Below are 23,607 nucleotides of genomic sequence, written 5' to 3'. Positions count from 1 at the left end.
GGCCCACCTTGTCGAGGCCACTCTTCATGCGGTTCTTGGCAGTTTTCAGTTCCTGTTTCTTCTGCCCAATGAGGATGGAGAAAATGTTGAGCAGCTCCAGGTAGCTCTTGGGGGTCACATAGTTGTGGCGGGCCAGCTCGGCTAGGTACTCGGCACACTTAATGGCCACCGACTGGTGGATGCACACACACACTTGAATCTGTGGGGCCAGGGAGAACATTGAGGCTGGCCTCTTAGGACCCCCAGCAAAGGTAGGGTGCTAGGGGCACTCTCATAAGCCACCACAGTCTGGTCCAAAGGAGGGAGCCACGTACAGAAACCTAGTGCTTTTCCATCTACTCTCTCCTATGATCCTCACAATCACTACATCAAGGTTGTATATTTTGCAGATGAAAATTCCAAATCCCAGAGGAGTCACAGGCCTTCCTCAAAGTCACACAGCTGTCAAGGGCAGAGCTGGCTTTGAACATGGACCCAGATGTCTCCCAGTGCCGAGTCTAGTGCCCTTGTCACAGCCCCCATGACCTGCTTCTCTCTGAGAGCCCTAAGGCTGAATCTTGGGGTTGGAGGTCTGAGGCCTCAGCACAGTTGGGCAGAGAAGCACTAGGCTCAACATGCCCCTTAGTCCCCAGGTGACCATTTTTCTCTCAGGTTGGATCAGACAACTCTGGCCCCACATTCATCTCTATGGATTCCTGTGGGGGCTCTTAGAAGAAAATTGCCACAGACCCTTTAAGTGATAAGAGAAATAGCAACCGTGTAACTTGTGCACAGCATACTGCACCACCATGACAGCCCATGGCACTGCCTGCATTTTACAGATGAGAAAATTGAAGCTTAGACAAGTAATGCTGCCTGTCCAAAGACTTACAGCCATTGGTCGGTCTGGGACTCTCATGTAGGCCTTGGTGATCCCAAGTGCATGCCTGAAACTAAGCAACTTCCCACCAACACACACACACACACACACACACACACACACACTGAGGGCTTGCTCCTCATCAGGACACCTACCAGTCCTTTAATTACTTCATAAGTGGCCTCCAGTTCTGGGATCTCGTTCAGGAACATGGTGGCCACAGATTCAAGAGCTTCTGCCGGCCACTCATTAAACCAGTCGATGGTACAGCAGTTGACTAGGGAGGGAAACTGTCTCAGGCGAGCCCGGAAGATCTCTCCGATGGGGCTGGGGAGTTGGGGATCCAAATGAGGCCCAGAGACACTGACTTACATGCCCAGGAATCCTCATAGTGGGTCTGACCATGTCAAGAGCATGGTAGCCAGTATGCATCAATACAGTGGCCTGAACCTGATGCCATGATGGCCAGGCCCAGAGTCACTTCTCCTCTTAAGCCCCTTACCCAGGCCTCCAGCTTCCCTGAAGCTAGCCCCACCTCACCCAGCCCTGCTGCCCCTGCGTGACCCGGTGGTGGCTGCCTATACCTCATGCACAGCACCATGTGGATGTTGCTACGCACACGTCTGGTGTAGGCAGCCATGAGGTTGGCCTTAGTGGGCTGCAGGCCCTGCTCCTGGATATAGGGCCTCATGGTGTTGAGGATCTGGTCCTGCTCATCCAGGGAGTACAGGTTGGGAATGTCGCCTGAGTTCAAGATGTTGTTGATGTCTTCCAGAAAGGACTCATTCTTGATCTGGGGAGAAGTGAGGAGTGGGTAAGCTAAGCCCTGATAGTGGCCACTGCATGTTGGGCTCCCTAACTACTATCTCAGTGGACCCTCATGACAACCCCATTTTATAAACCATGCCACTGGGGTTCTAAGAGTGATCTCCCAAGAGGCCTTATAAGCCATGGCGCTAGGACTTGCACCCAGGCCTGCCCTACTACAGAGACTGAACATAACCACAGGGCTGTGGAAGGGCCCTGGGTCCTGAGTGGGAGATATGATGTCTTCCTCCTCCCTTTCCAGACCTCTCCATCCACAATTTCCTCTCCTCACAGGAGGAAACTGTTGCCATGGAAGGGACAGGTCCTTTACCCATTTCATATGTCCAGAGCATGGCCTTTGCCAGAGAATACCCTTGCTCTCCTTACTAACTCAGTGGCTGCCCAAAGGAAGTCCTGGGGTAGGGGCAGGGCTGGGAGCAGAGGGACTCTGGTGTAGGGTGGGGCATATCCCAGGGCTTCAGCCTTGGCCCAAACTGACTGCCAGCCATGTTCACGTGCTGCTCTGTTTGTCTTGAGCCTTGTGGCCCCAGAGTCACAGCCTCTCCATCTTCTCCTTCTCTCAGAGACCTGAGGGGAGGCCTCATGCCTAGGGAGCCCCCAAGGGAATAGCCCCCAAGAGGAGAGTCATAGGTACTCAGTACTGTGGGCAAAAGTCCTGTGGTCTTTGAGGTAGAAGCCATTGGCCAGCAAGTGGAGGATACTTGTGGTTATCTGTGATGCCTGGAACCTTCTTTATCCTTGGGGCATGAGCAATGCTCTACTTCAACCCACTTAGCTCTGAGAGGTTGAATTTGGTCCCATGCTCCTGACCTACCCATTTGTGGCTCTGTCTGATCTCAATGGTCCCTCCTGAGGTCCACCCTGGCTGACAGTAACCTGGGCATGGAGAACTGAACACTTTCCAGGATGCCACACTAGGATGAGGTTGTATCCAGGCCACCCTGAACCCCGCCCACTGCCTGGGGCAGCAGCACCTGGGTGTCGGAGAACAGGAAGGTGATGGGTAGGCTCTGTAGGCCAGCCTTGAGCAGGACCTTCTTAACATCTTCACGCCACTCAGCCATGCCATAGTTCTTGGACAGCTCAATCTGGAAGCACTCGTACTCAGCCCTGGAGGCAGTAGTTTGGATTGGGATATGACAAGAACTTGACATCTGGCACTGAGGGACTGGTGTGTACCCATACCCCACTCCAACCATCTAGACTCTTGCTCCCATCTTAGATAGACCTGCAGACTCCCTAGGCCACAAGTCTGCTCTTTTACCTCCAGGCCTTTGATCAAGCTGTTCTCTCAGCCTGGAATGCCTTTCCCTTTCATCCTCCTAGATCTGATTCTAGGCCCACAGTCACTTCCTTAGGAATCCCTCCTGGATGAGTACAGATATACCTCCCTCCCCACAGCACCCTATGATATTGCTGCTGCCTCTTCTTGGAGCCCAGATTCCATTCCCTGACCTTTCAGAAGCCCATGGATTTGGTGGAGCTGCCTCAGGCTTCCACGACTGTGGAAACGCATGGATCAAACTGACAACTTGCCACCCACCACCCACTACCCACCATGCCTAGGCCCTCACATGTGCGAGGCCAGCCGCGTAAGGGAGCTTCGACCACTGCCACCCACGCCCAGCAGGAGCGCGTTGCCTAGTGCCTGGCGCAGGGTACGGCTGATGCGGCAAATGTGGCTCATGGCATCCATGAAGAGGACCAGCTTCAGCTTGGCTGTGTTGATCTGGTTGTAGTCCTCCATGTACTCCTCGATCACCTGCATCATCTGGGGAGCCAGGGGTGAGAAGAGCTGGGTCCTCCTCCATCCCCATGCACCAGGGCCCTCTCTGACAGGGAGCTCATGCCTCCTATGCCAGCCCTGCTCCTCCTGGGAGGGATGTAGGGCCCTTGCAGGCCAGGTATGTAGAATGATACAAGGAAGGACTGGGAAGGGCAGACCCCACTAAAAAAAATGCACTGAGGCCTGGGCTCACCAGGATGTCCTGACCCTGAGGCCCTGACTGGATTGCCTAGGGGCAAGGCAAGGATGCACACGGAAAGAAGCCAGCAGGAGGCCCACTCCAGCCATGAAGCTTTGATGCAGCCCATGTGCCAGGAAAGGCCACAGACTAAGTTTTTTTCCTGGCCTCCTGGGCATCCTGACGGAGGCCCATAGCACCAGGGACCCTGCTGTGCCCTCTGTGGGTGAGATGATAACTTCTCACATGAACACAGCATGGCCCAGTTCTCAGAGACACTTTAGTTGAACCACAACCCTGTTCTCAGAGACAGCTGAACAGAGCCTACTACACCTATTTGACAGGTGAGGAAAGTAGATTCAGAGAAGGGAGTAGCTGACCATAGCAGGCTGGTTTGTCAGGGGTGAATACAGAGGGCCTAGGTAGGCAGAGCAAGGAGCACCTTATCAGGGACCATATGGGAGCCCCTAGGGAATGTGGGGCACCAGCCCAGACCCTCCCACACCTTCTTCTCGCTGATGATGAGCTCATAGGACTTGACATCAGAGCCTGGTGACATAAAGTCCCCGTAGAGGATGGGCTGGAAAGGGCAGACCTTGTCGAAGGTCACATCCCACCGCTCCATGCAGCTCTGGAGAAGTTGGTCAAACCAGTTGCGGTCCTCCTCATTCACCAGTCGGTCGCGGAACACGCGGCAATTCTCGTGGTACCATAACCGCAGCAGCTGCACCTTGTCCTGCAGCACACGCCCCACCCCAACCATGCATCAATGTCTGCCCTCATCCTGAGCCCTCATTCAAAGCACCAGGGGCAGAGGCTCGTGGGAGGCAGAGCAACTGGGCCCCTGACCTGAGCCGGGCTCTCCTACCACCAAGACCCAGGACCCCAGCAGAGCTGCTTGAAGGTGCACCTGCTGACTGACTAGGTACTAAATGAACCTCACGGGGCTGCCCTGATCTCCCCGCCTTCCAGATCCACTAGCTGGTCATGAGCACCTCAAATCATTGCTTCTCCCTCATATGGCCACGGCATCCCATACCCTAGGCCCAGAAAGGATGTTTGAGTCTCTTCACATCTTCCCTGCCTCTCCCAGGGTGACTGGACTGCTGGCTTCCTCTCAACTCCTTTGGCTACAAGCTCACCAAGGCCGGCTTCTGTCCTGTTCACCCTCTCCTGGTCCCAGGATCCTTACACATTAACCCATACATTGCACCCATGTGGGCTGTATCCCCAGTCCCATGGCTTTCCATTACTTTCATGCTGAAGTTGGAGCTCTGGCCTCCATAGCTCACAGAGCCTGCACCACCTAGCACACTGACCACCCCACTCCCTGCTACCCTTCCAGCTCCTTCTACCTGGGTGTCTTGGGTTCCCAAGGGCACCTACTAGCATTCCCTCCAAATCTGCATACACAGGGTCTCCACCAAGCAACCTCTTTCTCTGTCATCTCCCCCAACTCCCTCTTCTGTGTGACTCCATTTAAGCCACCATTCTGGGCATGGGTTTGAGCAATATGGAGCTCAGCTGCATGAGGGCAAGGCTTCTGGGGGCCCGGAGCTAGCTGTGTTCCCAGGCCCCCTCAGGAGGAGGCATTGTTAGGAACGAGAGCCTGAGGTGTGTGGGGTCTGGGAGGGCTGTGTAGGCAGCATGGGCTGCACAGCATAGGCTACACTGTAGATGGGGCTGCCAGATCCTCACCTCAACCTTGGCTGCCTCGGCCATGAGAATGCCCTGGAAGACCTTGGAGAGGTCCCTCAAGTTGAAGGTGTAGTGGGACTTGGCTGGTGTGGGCAGCAGCTGGGAAGTGATGGTGGAATACACCATGATGGTGGCTTCCACAAGGGACTCTGTGAGGTGGGCGATGTTAGGGGCCCCGGCTGTAGGAAAGGACAGTGGGCTGGGGTCACACAGGTGTTCGCACTCTGAGCAACCTCTAGATTCTCACTCCTTCCAACCCCCACCCCTGCCTTTGCTGGGGGTGTGCTCTCCTCTGGGTGCCCCACCCCAGCCTGCATGCTGGGATTCTACCCAACATTTAGCCCCTTCTCAAATGCTACCTCCCTCACAGCAACCCCCCTCAGGGTTAGGAATTTCCTGCCTGTGCTCCTCTTCTTATATCCTGTTATGGATTAAACTGTGTCCCCACAAAATATGTGTCATAAATCCTAACCTCTATGCCTATGGTTAGAATCACATTTGGGAATAGGATTTCTTTGTTATGTTAATGAGGCAGGATTAGTATAGGATGTGTCTTGAATCAATTTCTTATGAGATATGAAAGAGCAGATTAAGGCAGCCATTAATTAGGCAGGCAAGCAAGTAACCAGAGAAGGGGGAATGCCACACTGAGGAACAGAAGCTAAAAAGAGAAAGGAACTTCCCCCAGAGCAGACAAAGAGACAGTCTTCCTTTAGAGCTAGTACCCTGAATCCAGACTTCTAGCCTCCTAGGAACCTAACAACAGTCTCCTAAACTGTGAAATAAATAAATTTGTGTTTGTTAAAGTTACCCACTTTGGCCTTTTTGTTATTGTAGCACTAGATTGCTAAGACACACTCCCTCCTTCAAGCAGACATAGCTTGGGCAGTGCATGGGTGCACTGAGATGCATTCATGGAAGAGGGCACTAGTAGAGACGGTGCTGGACAGGTCCCAGACCTGAAAAGGAGCCAGCTCTAGGCCACACACAGGGAGGCTCACTAGTCCACCCTGGCTTCTGGAGTGTGCCATGATGTTAAGGCCTGGAGCTGATCTTCAGATTCACCTCCCTCTTTGGAGCTGCTACAACCTGAATTTCAACCACTGGATAGAACCCTGTTGCTTGTTCTTTGAAGCCTGCCTGATTCTTTGCTGAAAACCAAAATGCCATTGGTGGGAACTTGGAGCAGAGGGAAGCCCCAGAAGGGGAAAGCAGGAAACAGGGGGCAGGAGGGCTCACTAGCCCCAAAGGGGGCTAACCCATTAGTAGAGGCACTGTCTAGGCTGGGGACAGAAAGTGACCCAAACAGACACACTCCTCACCCTCCACAAGCTGCCATTTTGGTGAGAGAAACAGACAATGAATAAATCAACAGCAAAGCAGGCAGTGCACGGTTGATGATGCTTGCTGTGGGGAAACTTTATAAAAATGCTGGGGCAGGGGGTGATTATTGAGGAGGGGACATCCAAGCAGAGACCTGAGGAAGGGAGAGGCCAACCATGCACATAACTGCATAGAGTGTTTTAGGCAGAGGGGACAGCAAGAACAAAGGCATTGAGGTAAGAGCACACTGGGGTAATCAGGAACAGCAAGGGGGTGTGTGCAGGAGAAACCAAGATCAGAGAGGGAGTAAGGGGTGACTGAGGACTTTGTTGGGACTTGGGCTTTTGCCAGAGTGGGATGAGTGAGAAAGGAGGGACCTGCCTTAATGTTCTAACAGATTCCTCTGGCTGCAAGTGGAGGTTGGGTTGCATGGGTGAAGGGAGCAGCAGGGAGACCAGGGAGGAGTGGTGGTGAGCAGTGTTGGATGCATGATGTGTTCTGAAAGGAGAGCCAATAGGATCTCCTGATAGAGTAAATGTGGGAGTTAGGGGTGGAGGTGGGGGATCAGACGACAGGCTCTTGCCCAAGAACAGTGGGTTGCCATTATCTGAGTTGAGAAGAGTATTGGGGTTCAGGGGGAGGTCCAGAGTTTGTCTTTGGGCACGTGAAGTCTGAGATGTTGGGTGGACATTTGAGAGGTAATGTGGAGTCTGGGGTTCTGGGACAGCGTCTGGGCTCAGGATGGGAATTTGGACATTACCAGCACAAGGATGGTGGTTATAGTCAGGGGCAGATGACAGTGTCTAAGGATACAGTGTATTTAGAGAGAAGAGGCTGGAGATCAAGCCCTGGTCAACCTTTAGAAGCTAGGGAGGGAGGAGGACTCCCAGAAGAGTACAGGAAGGAGGGGCTGCCCTCCTGATCAATACTACCCATGGCCCAGGGAAGACAACGATGTGGAGGCCACTGGTGATGGGGATGAGAGCACTCTCAGGGGAGTGGTAAGGGCTTGAGGGGAAAGTGGGGGAGAGGGACAGTGCCAGCAGGAAGAGAACAAGCCTTTGAGGAATTCTGCTGTCAAGGTAAGCAAAGAAATGAGGGGATGGCCAGGGGTGGGTGGCAAGGGGCCAAGAGAGGTTGTTTTGTAAGTCTGTTTTGAAGATGGGAGAAACTGGGACTTTGTATGCTGGTCTATTGTGGTCTAGTGGAGGGAGGAACACTGGTGCTTGCAGATAACTGGGGAAGGGGAACCACATCCTCTAGCATGAGGTAGGGATGTGGGTCAGGCTGAGAGGAGGCTTGAGTGGAAGCAGGGAAGTTCATTCCCAGGAACACGAGAGAAAACCTGGCCACGAGAAGGCCTAAGTAGGCAAATAAAGAGGCCACAAGAGGGGTTTCTTCTGATGGCCCATTAACTAAAGGGAGGGGAGAGGACTAAGGTCTGAACTGTTCAGTTGCTTGCGACATGCATGCATGTGTGAGGACTGCCACACAAGGGGTACTTGCATCCCACTGCAACTCATTCCTGGCTCTCTTGCACAGGCCCCCTCCTTGGAGGGGGCTGTCCTTGCTCTCTTTGACCCTCTGGTTCTTCACACAGCTGGGAAATTAATTGGATCCATTTATTCAACTCACACTTACTTTGCATCTATATCACCAAGGGGCTGACTGGATAGATGAATGGGTAAAGGAACTTATGAAGGCAGTTGGTGCCAGGGCCAATAGCCCAAGGTCCCCACATGAACTTGAGATGGTCTATTGTGGCCCCTGGTGCCTCCCTGGAACCAGCACTCCCTCCCCATATGGGCCCTCCCTGGCCCCTGCCCAGTCTGAACTTACGCACAGGCTCCCGGTAGCTCTTTTCTCCGAGGAGTCCATCTAGAGGGTTAAGGGAGAGACACAGGACTTGAAGCTAGGTGTATCCCTTACTGCCTACCTCATCTGGTTGTGCCCAGCCGGGAAGCTCCTTTGCTGCCACCTTCCACCCCCCAAAGGTGGACATGCAAGCAAGTCTTAGCCAATAGCTCATGAGGCCAGAGCAGCCCAGGTCAGAGGAGGGAAGGGCTGACTTCCATCCCACACCATCCCACTTGGTGCCAAGCAGAGTTCAAAGGTCAGAGTGTGTATTGGGTGGATGAGGGACTAAGAGGGAATGGCAACCTAGCAAAGACTTTTCCTCAAGACTTATGGGAGATCAGGATCACTTTCCCTGCTCTATCTTGGTGGCTTTTCCTAATTTACAAAAGTACTGTCCTTCAACCGTTGTTTTAGGACAAGTACTGACATATATGTGCATATATGTGGTGAGTTCATATATGTTCTTGTTGGGTGCCATTGAATCAATTCTGATTCACAGCACATGTCTACATCATACATTCAGTAATCACTGGGTCCCAGGCCTCCTGCTATAGGCTCCACATCCAATGCCTTACTTAACTCTCACAACTTGGGATCATGGTACTAATAGTATTGCCCATTTTACAGAGGAAGAAATTGAGGTTCAGAAAGAGTCATAAACTTGCCAAAGGTAACATAGCTGAGTAAGGGGTAAAGCAAGGATTGAGGTCAGTGTTTCAGCTATTCCATCCTTTCCAGAAGTTGCCCTGGGCACGATTTACCGAGCCTGGGCTTCTGAACCCAGCTCACCACCTTCCATGCCCAATCCCCCAGCCCCTGCCCCATACTTACCCATCCAACTGCCCAAGATGGTGGAGAAGATGTGTTTCTTGCTGACCTCGTCCATCTCGGTAAAGGACAGGTAGTTGAAATGGCGCATTAGCCGTGGGGTGATGGCATTCCTGCCCCCACCTGGGGGGCCCATGGCACAGACAAAGTTGATGTCCACCAGGTTCTTGAAGTTGCCTGGAGTGGGGTGGGGGGTGGGCACTCAGGAGGGTGCTCTGCCCACGGCTACATTAGGACTTTCATGGGCCCTGGGCACTTTTGTCTTCAGGAGCTTCCTCTTTCATAAAAAATACTAAAAATTCTATTTTATGACCCTACTGGTATAAAGACAAATATATAAGTATTACATATTAAAACCTTTTCTTTGACCTAAAAGTTTACTTTTTTCTTTGCATTTAAAGGGAGTGAAAACGTTTTTTGTGGGCCCCTGAAAGTATTGTGGGCCCCAGGTCCTGCACCTGTTGGGCTTACTGGAGTGCCATCTGCCCCTGCCTAGCACTCCCCCGCACCCTGCTGGCCTAGGCCTGGCCTGCACTCACCGATGATCTTTCGGTCATACCAGCCACCGTGGTCCATCCACTGGCGCAACAGCTCGATGGGTGGCTGGGCACCATATGTCTCCAAGGCTGGCATGTTCAGATCATCGATGAAGAAGATGAAGTTGCGGCCCAGGGGTGGCCCAAACACACCTTTCCGCCTGTGGGGAGGGGCTGTGTGAGCCCAGCACCCATGGGCACAGGTCCTCTGAGAATCCCAGGGTAGCAGGATGGCAGCTCTGCCTCTGGGAAACCTCCCTAATTTCAGCCTGTTCTGAATTGCTAGACCTCTTATCCAGCCCTTTGTCCCTGAATACCCTGGGACATCCAGGCTGGCTGAGTCTTGCCTCCTAGGCTTCTCAAAGGCAGCCCTCCACCTCTATACTGTTACCCAGGTGCCCAGTCCAGGGTGAACCCTCACTGAGAAGCTCAGTAGGAATTCTTGATAGAAGACTCAGAACAGTCTCCAAGGGGACTCAGGACCCCTCAGGCAAATCTAGGAGGGGATGTGAGACCGCAGCTCATTCAGCCAGGCTGAGGGGACATCGGAGTTAAGGAAGAGCAAGGGTGCCCTGCCTCTTGTCCAGCTTGCTGTCGATGAGGTCCTGGGTCTGGTTGGCCGAGGTGCGGGCAGAGAAAGTAAGGAAGTGGCTGATGTACTCCAGCGGCAAGTTCTTGAGGAGTTTGTCAGCAATGGTGAGTGTTTTCCCTGTGCCTGTTGGCCCGATGCACAGCACCTGGGAAAGTGGCAATTCTCATGGGGCCTGGACAACAGTAGAAGCTGCTGCCTCATCAGGGTGGGAGGCTGGTTACCCCCTACCCCGACCAGACCTTGGAGTGGGTGCGGTAGGGTGGGACACGCACGGGCTTGTGGTTGGTGAGCAGCATGCCCAGCAGGTAGGACATCTGCACGGTATCCATGGTGGGCACGATGATGTCGCAGTAGTTGGTGTCAGGCATCATGGTGAATGGGGTAGAGTGGTCCATCCACTTCACCCAGGCAACCTGAGGGCACAGAACCCTGGCTATGACTCCTACTGCCAAATGCAGCAGTGGGGCAAGGAGGTGTGCCAAAGGGTCTTGACAAGAGCACCCAGGTGAGGGACTGCTATTGCCAGAAACAGGAAGCCCCATGCCATGCTTCCTGCATGATGTGAGGGTCTCCCAGAACAAACCACCAGGAATGGGGGCTCCCTGCACACAGCTGCCCAGGCTGGGGGCTGCCTAAGAACTGGAACACAAAGGTCTTTATTATTTGCTTCAGGCTACCCAAGAGGAGCAGGGACCAGAAGCATAGCATCAGCTGGATACAGCAAGGTCACCTGGCCTGGCATCCCCCACCATCTCTGCCTGCATGAATCCTTTTATCCTTGGCCCTGCCCTGGACTGCAGACTTCCCTCACTGGCACAGCCAATGTGCTCCACTGGGAACAATTCTGACTGTTGCAGCTAAATGTGCCATGTGTGCCCCCTGTCATGACTGCATAGGGACCATCAGGTCTCCATAGACACCTCTCTGCCTCCCTCCTCCTAGGCTGGGGTCCTGACCCTGGAACACAGGTGGGCTCACGGAGCCCTCGCTGCCTGACTGTAGAGATGAGGACACTAACGTCAGCCACCAAGGGCTTGACCTCAACCCCTGGGAAGCTCAGCACCTGGGCAAATGGGGCTTTTAAATACAACTGATGTGGTCAAATCCCTGGACTCAGGGTCAACACAGAGGAGGTAGTATGCATGGCTGAGAAGGAAGGCACTCTGATGTCTCCCAGCCCCAGGTTCAATCCAGCTTTGGCACTGACTGGTTGAAAATGACTGTCCTAAGCCTCAGTTTGCTTGTCAGGAAAATGGGCACAATACCACCACCTTTTGGGGCTATGAGGATTCATGAGATGATGCAAATAAGCCCTCAGCCTCAGTCCTGGTAGCTGGCAACATGTCCTTCTCTCCGTGGTAATTTTTCATCAAGGAGAACAGCCCCCTGCACCCAGTGGGGTCCTCCCTGTCCTGTCCTGCTGGGGGCAGTCCTGTGGCACCTGCTTGCCACTCTCCTCCTCTTCGTCTTCATCTTCACTGGTGCTGCTGATCCCCGCGTCCTCTAGCCTATAATCGAACACCAGCCCCTCTTCTGGGAAGCACATAGTCAACTGCAAGGGACCAGGAAGAAAACAGGGCTGTGAGGCCCAGGAGGTCTGAGTGGCTGCAATCCCTTCTCCCAGAACTTGTTCCTGGGAGCTTGGTCCTAGTGGATGGCCCTGGAACACTCAGTACTTGTCACCCACATCCCAGATCTCAGAGCCCATCCCTGGTAGCTGGTTGTCTCACATTTTGGGCTGCCATCTTGGTCCTCAGCCAGTGGTTGAAGCTGATGCGGCCTGTGCTGTCCCCTGTGGCACCCACGCTCCAAATCAAGGAGAAGATGAACCACGGTTCAATCAGCTCTGGGATGCGATTCAGCTTTTCAGGGAGTATTTTCTTGAAACCCTGGGGACAGAGGGAACAGCATCAGGCTAAGGCAAGCAGTATAGAGTGAATCATGTCCTCTTCCAGGGAGCAGATGGCCCAGGCAAAGAGAGCAGGGGTAGGAGGGGCCAGGCTTCCAGCATCACTGTTAGGATTGTACCTCTTTGGGCAGAAAGGGCTTGAAGAAAGAGTCGAGTAACTTGAGGAGACTCATGGTCAGGTTGCTGTTGGTTGAAGCTATCACCTCCTTCACTGAGATCCGAACAAAGGCAATGGATTCCTGCAAGGGGCAGCCCCAGGCCATGGTCAGCTCATGTGGACAGCTTTCCTGGCTGGTTCTCATGGCTGATGGCTACTGTGCCCAGCTGCCCCACCTGGGCCGGACATACCATGGCATTACTTACCTCCAGAAAGTTGCTAAAGAGTCCCCTGAACTGCTCTTCGTGGGTCCTCAGGAATGGGGGGAGTTTCTTCAGCCAGCATTGGACAAAAGGCATGAGCCCCAGGATGCTGGGTTCTAGGTACACCATGCCACAGCGGGACACAGTGGCTGGGGAGGCCACTGCCAGGTCCTGCACCTCAAACATCATGGTCATTGCCTGAAGCCAAGATGAGCCAGGTGAGTGGGCTGGCTGCTAGCCCCTGGGGCCAAGAGAGGGTACAAAACTGAGGAGAGGGGTTGTCCATCCTGTTTTGAGCAGGCCATGGGGCAGTGACAGTGCTGGTGAGGGAGGCAGGAACCCTTGGGCCCAAGCTGATAATGTGGCCTCTCTGGAGCCCTGAGGAGGACCTAAAGTCGAGAGCTCACTGGGTGCTCTCTGGCTAGCCTGGGGGCAAGGCATTTTGGCCTTCTGGAGCCCTGGGGAAATCTGACAAAAACCATGTGCTCTGCTATAGAGCCCTGTACCTATGTATACAGACCTACAGTTTTGCATTGACTTCCAGGTGTTCTCAGAAGGACTCAAGAACCTGGTTTGGTGCAGATACCACAAACTGTTCTTATGCCCAGGTGAGAACCCCTTTTCTCTGGGAGCTGCTCCTCACACACCAGACAGGCCCTGCAGCCAGGTCTGTACCAACCATCCCCAGGCCCTGGGCATACTGCAAAGCCCTGGGCACACTGCAAGGACCCGAGCTGATGCCTAACTCAGATTGGACTAACATGGCTGAAAGTGGACTTGGAGCCTCACAGGAAATGAGTCTGCTGAAAGGGTAGTGTGGTGTGGCTATGCAGGACACAGTGGGGGTACAAGAGCCCAGGGTTGGGGAGGGGTTCTGGGAACTGGCTGGCTGCTGGGTGGGTCATGAGTACTGCCTGAGAGGTAGCTTTGACCCCAAGGGGAATGGATGGGATGAGAGTGAGGCTTGGCCTCTGGAACCCCCTGAAGGGCTGGGTGAATGGACAGGTGGTCACACCTCTGTGAGCTTGATGATCTCCCCAGAGCTGAGGCACAACTTCTTATTGTCATCCAGCACCGTGTTCATATTCTCAATCCAGACGGCGTCTACCGGCCCATCAAACATGTACCACCTCTTGTTGGTGTCGGATGCTATGGCTCCCGCCCGGATGAGGGAGGAGAAAATCCCATCTGTCCTGCAGCCACCAGAAAAGAGAGAGTTGGGGGGCTGGGAGAGGCAGGGCAGCAAGCACAGCTGGCTTCCAGGGAAACTCAGTAGCCAGGTTGGCCCTGCTCTGCTTTGCTTTTCTTCAATGTCTTCGTTCATTTAAAAATTACAATAGGAAAAAAATGGGGCTTTGTGGTGTGACATGGTATAATGAAACATGCACTTATATCCCCTCCCTGTTGAATCCCCACTAAAGTTACATTAAAGGAAGATAAAAGGTGATATTCCAAAAGGAAAAAGGAAATGGAGGAGAAGGCAACTCAGAAAAGGAGGCTCACATAGCTCTGGAAGATGGAAAGAGTTGGGGGGAGGGAAATGACACAACAGAGAAAGTAGGGGACAAAGAGTGGGTTATGACAAGCAGCTGGTTCTTGCCACAGGATGGCTCAGGCTTCAGATGCACCAGGTGCCAGGGAAGGAGGTGCTGCTTATCTGACTACCAGGCTCCTACCTACCCACACAGGAACCGAGAAAGGATGGGATGAGGTCCTTCACCAGAAATGAGGGAAGTCATACAGGATCACATTCAGAAAGATGAACGCATCCCCTCTCCACCGGAGCCCTACAGGCTTCTTCATTAGAGAAACAGCATAGCTCCCAGAGAAAAGACCCTCAAGTGCTGACATTTGGGAGTCTCCATCCAGTGGGTCTATAATGAAGCCAACCACACAGCAAGCCTCACCCACCCACCCAGCCCTTCCAACCAGTCATTCTACACAGCCCAGATGACCAGACAATTGAGAAGAGCCTCCAGCATGAACATGGGGACTAAAACAAATACACAGTAACAAAGAAACAGAGGAGAGAAGAAAAACCTAAAAATTAAATAAATAGAGCTTTAGAAGATAAAGTAAATAAAATCTTCCAGAAAGCTATATAAAGAAAGATCAAGGAATAGACAATAGGAAACAAAATTAAAGAACCAATCCAGAAGATCTAACATCTGATTAATGGGTATTCCAAAAAGAAAGAACAAAAGGAAACAAAGACATAATTAAAGAAAATGAGTTCTTAGGACTGAAAAGCTTAAGTGTCTAGGTCAAGGTGACCAAACTTTTTCTTAAAGAACCAGATAATATATATTTTAGCCTTTGCAGACCGTATGATCTCCACCACAACTACTCAACTATAGCGGTGTGATAGTAACTATAAAAACATAAACAAATAGGTATGACTGTGTTCCAATAAAATTTTATTTACAAAAACAGGTGGCAGGCTGGATTTGGCCCAAGGGCCACAGTTTTCCAACTGCTGGTCTAGTCTGGATGGAAAGGACTCACTGACTTCCTTAACAATATATAAAATAAGAATCTACACCAGGGCATATCATCAAGAAATTTCATCATACTGGCATAAAGAAGGGATACCGAAAGCTTCTCAAAATAAGAAAACAAGTCCTACTGGGAATCTGAATTATGTCTGACACTAGAAGGACAATGTAGCAAAATCACATATTCTCAGGAGAAAACATTTTCGACCTAGAATTCTATACTCAACCAAATGTCCAACTGTGATAATTAAGATTGTGTGTCAACTTGGCTGGGCCATGATTCTAAGTGGTTTAGCAGATATGGTATAGTCATCCCCCATGATGAGATCTGCTATGAGCAGTCAATCAGTTGAAAGAGAGCTTCCATACACAAAGGTAGAATAAAGATACATCCAGATATGTGAGGGCTCAAGAATTTCTCTTTTAAGTACCTTTTAAAGGAAGCCTTTGGAGGATGGGCTTCTCCAATTGCAGGTGCAAATCAAGAAAGAGGAAGACCACTGATTAAAAAAAAAAAAAAGAAAGAGGAAGACCTATCATCCAGAAAATGGGGATCCAGTCCAGGCAAGAGGCAAAGAGAGTTCTCAGGATGATAGGGAAGGGCAATGCCAGGCCAACATCTGGTCAGGGGCCTGGAGAGGGGCCAGGTCTGATGTGAACAGAAGGATGTGGCTCCAGGGGGCAGGAAGACTCCAGAGACGATCACATGTGGCTGCCCAAGTAGGAAATGGTCCTAAGAGTGCTTTTACAGTTTTCTGACAGGTTTGGGAAAAATCAGTGCTTGCTACATAGAAAACTGAGTAGATGAAAAACAGAAAATCATTTACTCCAGGAAAACAGAAAGCTGTATAAATTGGCTTGAGTCTGCAATGAACTTTAAAAAAAAACAAAACTTTAAAAGTAAGGGAGACACTGAATATTGATAAACCAAAAACTGCCAAGGTAGATCCTCACCTTCCTTGCAAGGAAATCAATAGAGTTTCTAAAAGGGAAAGATCAGCCCCACCAGAGCAGGCTTGGGCAGGCAGAAAAGGTGGGACCTGCTCATTTGCAAGTCAGGCTTGGCAGAGAATTCGACTTGTTGAATTAAAAAAATGTCTCACCTGATATATCAAGTCTGAGCTCATTTTGAAAAAATAAATAATAAGTAATTTAAGCTCCTTGTAGGGGGAAGAAATCAAGCAAAAATAATATAAGTAAAGAGAGAAAGCCCTTTCCTTTCAAAGGCAAATGTGGTCAGCAGTAGGCCATTGCTCCTCCTTCAGACTCTTGCAATGCCTCCTGAGGCAGGCCCCCACAACCATTGCCATGCTCCAGCCCCCTTGATGGCTACCTGGAACTCTGCTCCTCAGCCATCATGGAGCTCCTGAACCTTGGCTGGTGGCAATTGCCTTCCCATAGGCATCAACTCTCACCAAGGCTATGCAATCTCATACCCACATTGTATTTTCGGAGAAACTAAAGCTAGGTGAGATCAAGTGATTTGCTTAGCATCATACTGAGGGTCTGGAGATGGAAAGCAGTTCCAGTACCATGTCCTTCCTCCCAGCTTGGTGCATGTCCCCTAAAATATATACCTTAGCCTGGGAGCAGAGGCCCTGAGAGGGGCTACCAGCCTCTCTCAGGTAATGACAACAACCAGCTTTACTGAGCACTTACTATGTGCCAGTGTTCAGGCACTTTCCATGTGTTAAACTTATTTTTTCTTTACCCTAATAATGGCATTGTTATCCCCACTGAGGCCTGAGGTGATGAAATCACTCAGTGAGGAAGTAGTGGATAAAATCCCAGGTATTTGGGCTCCAGAGTCCAAGCTCCAACCCTTTCAATGTGCTAAGGGAAGGAGAGAGGGCCTATGGCCCATGGCCCCCAGAGGCCTGAGAGCAGGGCAGTGACTGGTGGTATGTGTGTCACTCACCACTCATGGGTGAGCAGGTCAAACTCCCCATACAGTTGGCCCATTGTGATGGACTTGGGATTGAGCACGTAGTAGCTGACGGCCTCATATACGCCACCACTGATGGACGGCTGCCCTTTCAGCAATGTCATGGCAGCCGCCAGGATTCTGTAACACTGGGGAGACAGGCCTGAGAATGAGTCTCCTGACTCCCCAGAGATCAGGGTTAGTGTAAGGTAGGAAGTACAGGGGACTGGAGGGGTATTCTAGAGGTCAAGGAGGTACAAATGGAGGTCAAGGACCCTTTAAGGCTGCACCAACCCTCAGCCCACGGTCCAGGGCCCTGACTGCCCACATGGCCCTACTCACGGTACTCTTGCCAGAGCCAGTGGGCCCGACGAGCATGAGGCCATGCCGCACCACCGTGGTCTCGTAGAGTTGGATGCACTTGGTCAGGAAGCCTGGGGGGACATGGCAGGGGAACTGGGTCAGACAATGGCCTTGAGTCCTGGCTCTGCCACTAGCTTGCTATGTGACCTTATGTGGGTCACTTTACTCCCTGAGCCTGAGTTTTCTCATCTGTAAAGTGAGGCTGACAAAACTATCTTCCTCATAGGTAGGGAAAGGTAAATTCCTAAGCACAAAACCTGAAACAGCCTAGGAAGACCCTAAATCCCAGCCATGGTTTCCATGGTGATTATTAGTCCCCCTAACTTCTATTGGTCAGTTGGAGAGTTGTCATAGGCCTGCCCAGTGCCAGCTGTCACAGTCATCAGAATCAACTTCAGCCTCAAAGCCACTGCCTAGCCTGCTGGAAGCACCATTCCATGTCAGTGCTGGCCAAATACCAGGGACAAAATCCTAGTGTCTGTCAACACCTTTAACTGACTGAGACCAGAGTTGGAGGGACAGTGGCCAGGCACAAGTCCAGGCCCAGGTGGGTGGGGAATGAGTACACTACTTTGGTCTAAGAGTAGGGATACCTTACAGTACTGCCAGGTCTAGGGGTCCCTGACAAAGGGACAGGGGCCAATTAGCTAGTAAGGGCAAAAGTGACCCAAGGCTCAGCTGAAGGACAGGCCATGCAGAGAGAGGAGTTTGAGCCTTCAGTCAATAAGGCTGCTTAAGCCTGGGGGGGGGGGGGGGCAAGAGGAAGAAGTGTTATCGCCACCCTTGGGGAGTGAAGAGGAGCGAAGGATGGTGGGCCTAGTAAAACTATGTTTTCAGATGACATGATCCTATACCTAGAAAATCTCAAAGATTCCCCAAGAAAACTTCTGGATCTAATAGAAGAATTCAGCAGTGTTGCAGAGTATAAGATCAACACACAAAGATCAGTTGGGTTCCTTTACATTAACAAGGAGAAATCCAAGAAGGAAATCAAAACAGTATTATTTATAATAGCCCCCAAAATGATAAAATACCTAGAAATAAACCTAACCAGGGATGTAAAATAATTATAAATGAAAACTATAAAATGCTACAAGAGACTAAAGGAAATCTACATAAATGGAAGGATATTCCTTACTCATGGATTGGGAGAGTTAGTATTATGAAAATGTCAATCTAACCCAAAGTGATCTATAGATACAATGCAATTCTAATCTAAATTCTAACAACATTCTTTAGTGAAATGGAAAAACTAATCACCAACTTCATATGGAAAGGAAAGAGGCCCCAAACAGCCAAAGCAATATTGAAGAACAACAAAATAGGAGTCCTCACACTCCCCAGGCTCAAAGAACACTATATAGCCATAGTAATCAAAATGACCTGCTACTGGTTCAACAACAGACACAGACACACAGACCAATGGAATAGAATTGAGATGCCAGAAATTAATTCATCCATCCATGGGCAACTGGTTTTTGTCAAGGGGTCAAAGTCCATTCAACGGGAGAAGCAACAGTTTATTTAACAAACAATGCTGGCAAAATTGGATATTCACTAGCAGAAAATGAAACAGGACCCATACCTCATACCATACACAAAAACTAACTTAAAATGGACCTAAGACCTAAATGTTAAAATTAAACTATAAAGTTCTTGGAAACTTGAAAGAATAGAGATAAAACTATGGGACCTAGTAATTAAAAAAAAACCAAAACTAGATTATCAACACAATACAATGCATGAATAGCAGAAGACAAATCAGATAAATGGGACCTTTTAAAAATTAAATACTTATCAAAATACTATCAAAAGAGTAAAAAAGACAACCTACAGACTAGGAGAAACATCTTGGGGAATGACATACTTGACAATCTCTAAAATATATAGAAAACTCCAACAACTCAACAACAAAAAACAAACAACCCAATTAAAAAATGGGCAAAGAACATGAACAGACACTTCACCAAAAAAGACATTCAACTGGCCAACAAGGACATGAAAAGATGTTTGAGATTATTTGTCATTAGACAGATGCAAATCAAAACTAAATGAATTTTCTCACTCCTGCAAAAATGGCACCAACAATAAATAAATAAATAAATAAATGCTGGCAAGGATACAGGGAGACTGGAACCTTTACCCACTGCTGGTAGGATTGTAAAGTGGTACAACCACTATGGGAAACAGTATGGTACTTCTTCAAAAAATTAGAAATAGAACTACACCATCATCTAGCAGTCCCACTTCTAGATATATATCTTAGAGATCTAATAGAAGAGACACAAATGAGCATATGCACACCTAAGTTCACTGCAGCACACTTATAATAGCAAAAAGATGGAAACAACCTAAGTGCCCATAAATGGATGAATGGATAAGCAAATTATGGTACCTACACACAATGGAAATACTACATAGTCATAAAGAATGATGAGTCCTCAAAACATCTTATAATGTGGTTTAGTCTGGCGGACATTATACTGAGTGAAATAAGTCAATCACAAAAGGACAATTATATGATTTCACTTTTATAGAAGGACAAAAATAGGTGTATATACAGAGACCAATGTTCATTGGTAGATACCAGAGATGGGGGAGAAAGAGAGAATCACTCTCTAAACTGTAAACACTTGTTATTTTTTTGTGATGGGAAATGTAACACTGAATGTGGGTGAAGTGTGCATTAAGTTGACCAAAGTAAATGATGCCACAAAGATGTACACAAGAAAAAGGAAATTTTGATAATTGTTATGGCATATATAATCTGGCAACAACAAGCAAAAAATATGTCTGTGTATATGTATGTATGTATGTATGTATGTATTTGTATAGTATATATGTGCATATGTATAGGTATGTTGTTGTTATTTGCCAACGAGTCAGACCCAACTCATAGTGACCCCTCCTTGGGTTTCTGAGGCAGTATCACTACGGAAGTAGATTGCCCAATCTTCCTTCCAAGGAGTGGCTGGTGGGTTTGAACCACCAGCCTTCTGGTTTGCAGTCAAGTGCTTTAGGCACTATGTTACCAGAGCTCCCATGTATAGGTATAGCACACATATATGCATATATGTGCATGCATATATATTCATATATAAACAAATCATGTTGTTGTTGTTATGTGCCATTGAGTTGGACCCGACTCATAAGGACCCCTCCTTGGGTTTCTGAGGCAGTATCACTATGGAAGTAGATTGCTCAACCTTCCTGCCAAGGAGTGGCTGGTGGGTTTGAACCACCAGCCTTCTGGTTAGCAGTCAAGTGCCTTAGGCACTATGCCACCTCATATAGGAGGCACAATTAGTGTGGTGCAACGAATTACTTAAATGGCCCTTCTAGCCATTCATATAGTCTTGTGACTCCCACAAAAAGACTGGAGGAGGGATATGCAAATAAGGCATTTGTGGCCCACCAAGGGGACTAGACAGGTTGCTAATAATGTAAATAAGATGTATAAAAAACCTTTGCAGGATGGGACCATGTAAATAAGGTGTATGGAACCCTAATGAGGGAATAGGTCAGTTTTGCCACCTTGCTAGGCTTAAAATGAGCCATCCCAGAGGTGGAAAGAGGGGACCACATTTTCAACAGAAGAAGAGCCAGGACTGGAGCATGTCCTTTGGACTCAGGGTCCCTGTGCTGAGAACCTCCTAGACCCAGGAGACAGAGAGAGCTATAACACCAGAGACAGTGTGAGGGGGCAAGAAGCAGCAGCAGAGAAATGGCAGCAGTAGACCCAGGAGCCCAGAGCAAGACAGTGCAGTGGGCTTCCTGGACCACAGAACTAGGTGGCTACTGTGGAGTGAGAGAGCTAAGTGCCTTCAGGCAGGCAGGAGGCTTCCTGGCAGAGTGCTGTATCTCTGGGCATTTATCAGGGGAGTTGAAGAGCTTTGTAACACTTGACTGAGCAAAGCAGATGCCAGGCTGAGAGGCGAGGGATAAGGGTCAAGCAAGGGAGTCTGTCCTGAGGAGGCTGAGAGGAGCCTATCCTCAGGGAGCCAAGAGAATCCTGTCCAGAGGGGGATGAGAGAAGCCTTTCCTGAGAGGGCCAAGGGGGCCCTTCTGAAGAAAGGAGACTATGCCTACACACTTCCTGATCCTGATTCTGAGCTGTAACCTGTTACTTTCCTAATAAACCCCATAACTGTAAGTATTGGCTGTAAGTTTTGTGTGGTCATTGCAATGAATTAATTGAACCCAGCAGAGAAGTAGAGAACCATGGGAAGAACGGCTGGTGTCAGAATTGATAAAAAGATTGGAGAGGGGAGGTATGTCTGACCTCCACCTCAAAGGAATCAGCCTTAGGCTGACGGTCTTGAGTCTCTCCTCCCCCTTAAGAGTCTGATAGAGAACCTCTAATGCCACTGTGTCATTTTTGCAGTTGTGAATACTTCTGAGATATAACCATACACCTTGCAGGATTGGTTTTCTGGATTTGAAGATTTAAGACCATAGTTGCATGGAATAACTCAGTCAATTGGCATAATATAGTTCATAAAGCTGGTTTACATCCTAGTTTTGTGAGTAGTGTCTGGGGTCTTAAAAGCTTATGAGTGGCCATCTAGATCTCTACTCATCTGTATCAACAAGAGGAAGAAGTAAACCAAAGACTCAGAAAAGAAACGAACTAGTCTATGGGACTAATACTCTACACAAACCATGGCTTCATCTACTGTGAGACCAGAAGAACTAGATGATGCCTGGCTACCCCTACCAATCATTCTGATCAGAGCCACAACAGATACACAATGGGTACCAATAGAATGGGAGAAAAATGTGGAACAGACTTCAAATTCTGAAAAAATCCAACTTTTTGGGACTGGTTAAGACTGGAGAATTCAAATTCTGGAGAACTGGAGACTACTGTCCTAAGATACTCTTTGTTGTTGTTTTTGAGAATATACACAGCAATATATACACCAATACAACACTTTCCACTGTATCATTTAGTGACAACGATTACATTCTTCAAGTTGTGTGACCATTCTCCTCAGCCTTTTTCTGAGTTTTTTCTCCCCCATTAACATAAATTCACTGACCCCTAAGATTCCTATCTAATCTTTCAAGTTATTGTCAATTTGATCGCATAGAGAGAGTTCTTAAAAGAGCACAGTGCTCAAGGCAGACATAGCTAAAGTACTGTTTGGTTTAAGAAGATTCAGGGCACATTTTTGGTTTAAGATTTAAAGATTATCTCAGGGCAACAGTTTCAGGGGTTCATCCTACTTTCATGGCTCCAGGAAGTCTGGAGTCCATGATAATATGAAGTTCTGTTCTGCATTTTCCCCCCTTTGATCAGGATTTTTCTATAGCATCTTTGATAAAAATGTTCAGTTATGGCAGCCAGGCACCATGCAGTTCTGGTCTTATGGCAAAGGATGCAGTTGTTCATGGATGCAATTAGCTACACATTCCATTTCCTCCTTCTATCCTTGATCCTCCTTCTTTTCTCTCTTGACCCAGGTATAGAGAGATCAATCGAGCCTTGGATGGCCACTTGCAAGCTTTTCAGATCCCAAGCACTACCAAGGAATTAGGAGGTAGAATAGAAGCACTAAACATGTCACTAGGCAATAACTGGGATGTCCCATGAAACTATAACCTTAACCTCCAAACCAAGAAACCAAATCCCATGAGTATTTTGGTTGTACATAACTAGCCTCACCTAAGAACTCTTTAAACCTTGAGCCAAAACTATTCCCTGAGGTCACCTTTTAGGTGAAAAAGAGATTGGCTCACAAAATAAAGAATATCACACACAAAAAAAATGGTGAGCCTGAGGGAGAAGCCTTGGAGGGCTGGGCAGGAGTACAGCAAGCAACTGGGTCCCAGAGAAGGAACCCATGGGGCCAGAGTTGTTCTTCTTGTTGTTGTTAGGTGCCATCAAGTCATCTCTGACTCACAGGGACCCTAAGTACAGCAGAACGAAACACTGCATGGTTCTGTGCCAACCTCACAATCCCTACTATACCCAAGTCCATTGCTGCAGCCACTGTGTCAATCCATCTTGTTGAGGGCCTTCCCCTTTTTCATTGACCCTCCACTTTACCAAGCATGATATATTTCTC

General features: G+C 49.3%; 1 protein-coding gene across 1 annotated transcript in view; it reads right to left on the bottom strand.

The window, feature by feature from the left end:
* Positions 1-23,607, bottom strand: part of DNAH1 (dynein axonemal heavy chain 1) — a 101,573-nt gene that overhangs the window by 15,156 nt on the left and 62,810 nt on the right. Inside the window, exons 34-52 of the mRNA XM_007952087.1 lie at positions 17,516-17,607; positions 17,168-17,322; positions 13,770-13,947; positions 12,758-12,952; positions 12,514-12,633; positions 12,216-12,374; positions 11,927-12,037; positions 10,758-10,898; positions 10,470-10,630; positions 9,897-10,054; positions 9,361-9,534; positions 8,512-8,550; positions 5,350-5,528; positions 4,157-4,387; positions 3,262-3,458; positions 2,662-2,797; positions 1,444-1,652; positions 1,015-1,186; positions 8-199 (exon numbers count right to left, since the gene is read on the bottom strand). Coding sequence (XP_007950278.1) covers positions 8-199; positions 1,015-1,186; positions 1,444-1,652; positions 2,662-2,797; positions 3,262-3,458; positions 4,157-4,387; positions 5,350-5,528; positions 8,512-8,550; positions 9,361-9,534; positions 9,897-10,054; positions 10,470-10,630; positions 10,758-10,898; positions 11,927-12,037; positions 12,216-12,374; positions 12,514-12,633; positions 12,758-12,952; positions 13,770-13,947; positions 17,168-17,322; positions 17,516-17,607 — 2,999 coding nt within the window. The remainder of the gene's footprint in view (positions 1-7; positions 200-1,014; positions 1,187-1,443; positions 1,653-2,661; positions 2,798-3,261; positions 3,459-4,156; positions 4,388-5,349; positions 5,529-8,511; positions 8,551-9,360; positions 9,535-9,896; positions 10,055-10,469; positions 10,631-10,757; positions 10,899-11,926; positions 12,038-12,215; positions 12,375-12,513; positions 12,634-12,757; positions 12,953-13,769; positions 13,948-17,167; positions 17,323-17,515; positions 17,608-23,607) is intronic.

The sequence above is a fragment of the Orycteropus afer genome, unplaced genomic scaffold (assembly GCF_000298275.1).
Source record: "Orycteropus afer afer isolate SDZICR_OR568_19922 unplaced genomic scaffold, OryAfe1.0 scaffold00323, whole genome shotgun sequence".
Classification (NCBI taxonomy): Eukaryota; Metazoa; Chordata; class Mammalia; order Tubulidentata; family Orycteropodidae; genus Orycteropus; species Orycteropus afer.
Note: the sequence above shows the minus strand (reverse complement) of the source record. Positions and strands in the feature narration are given on the sequence as shown.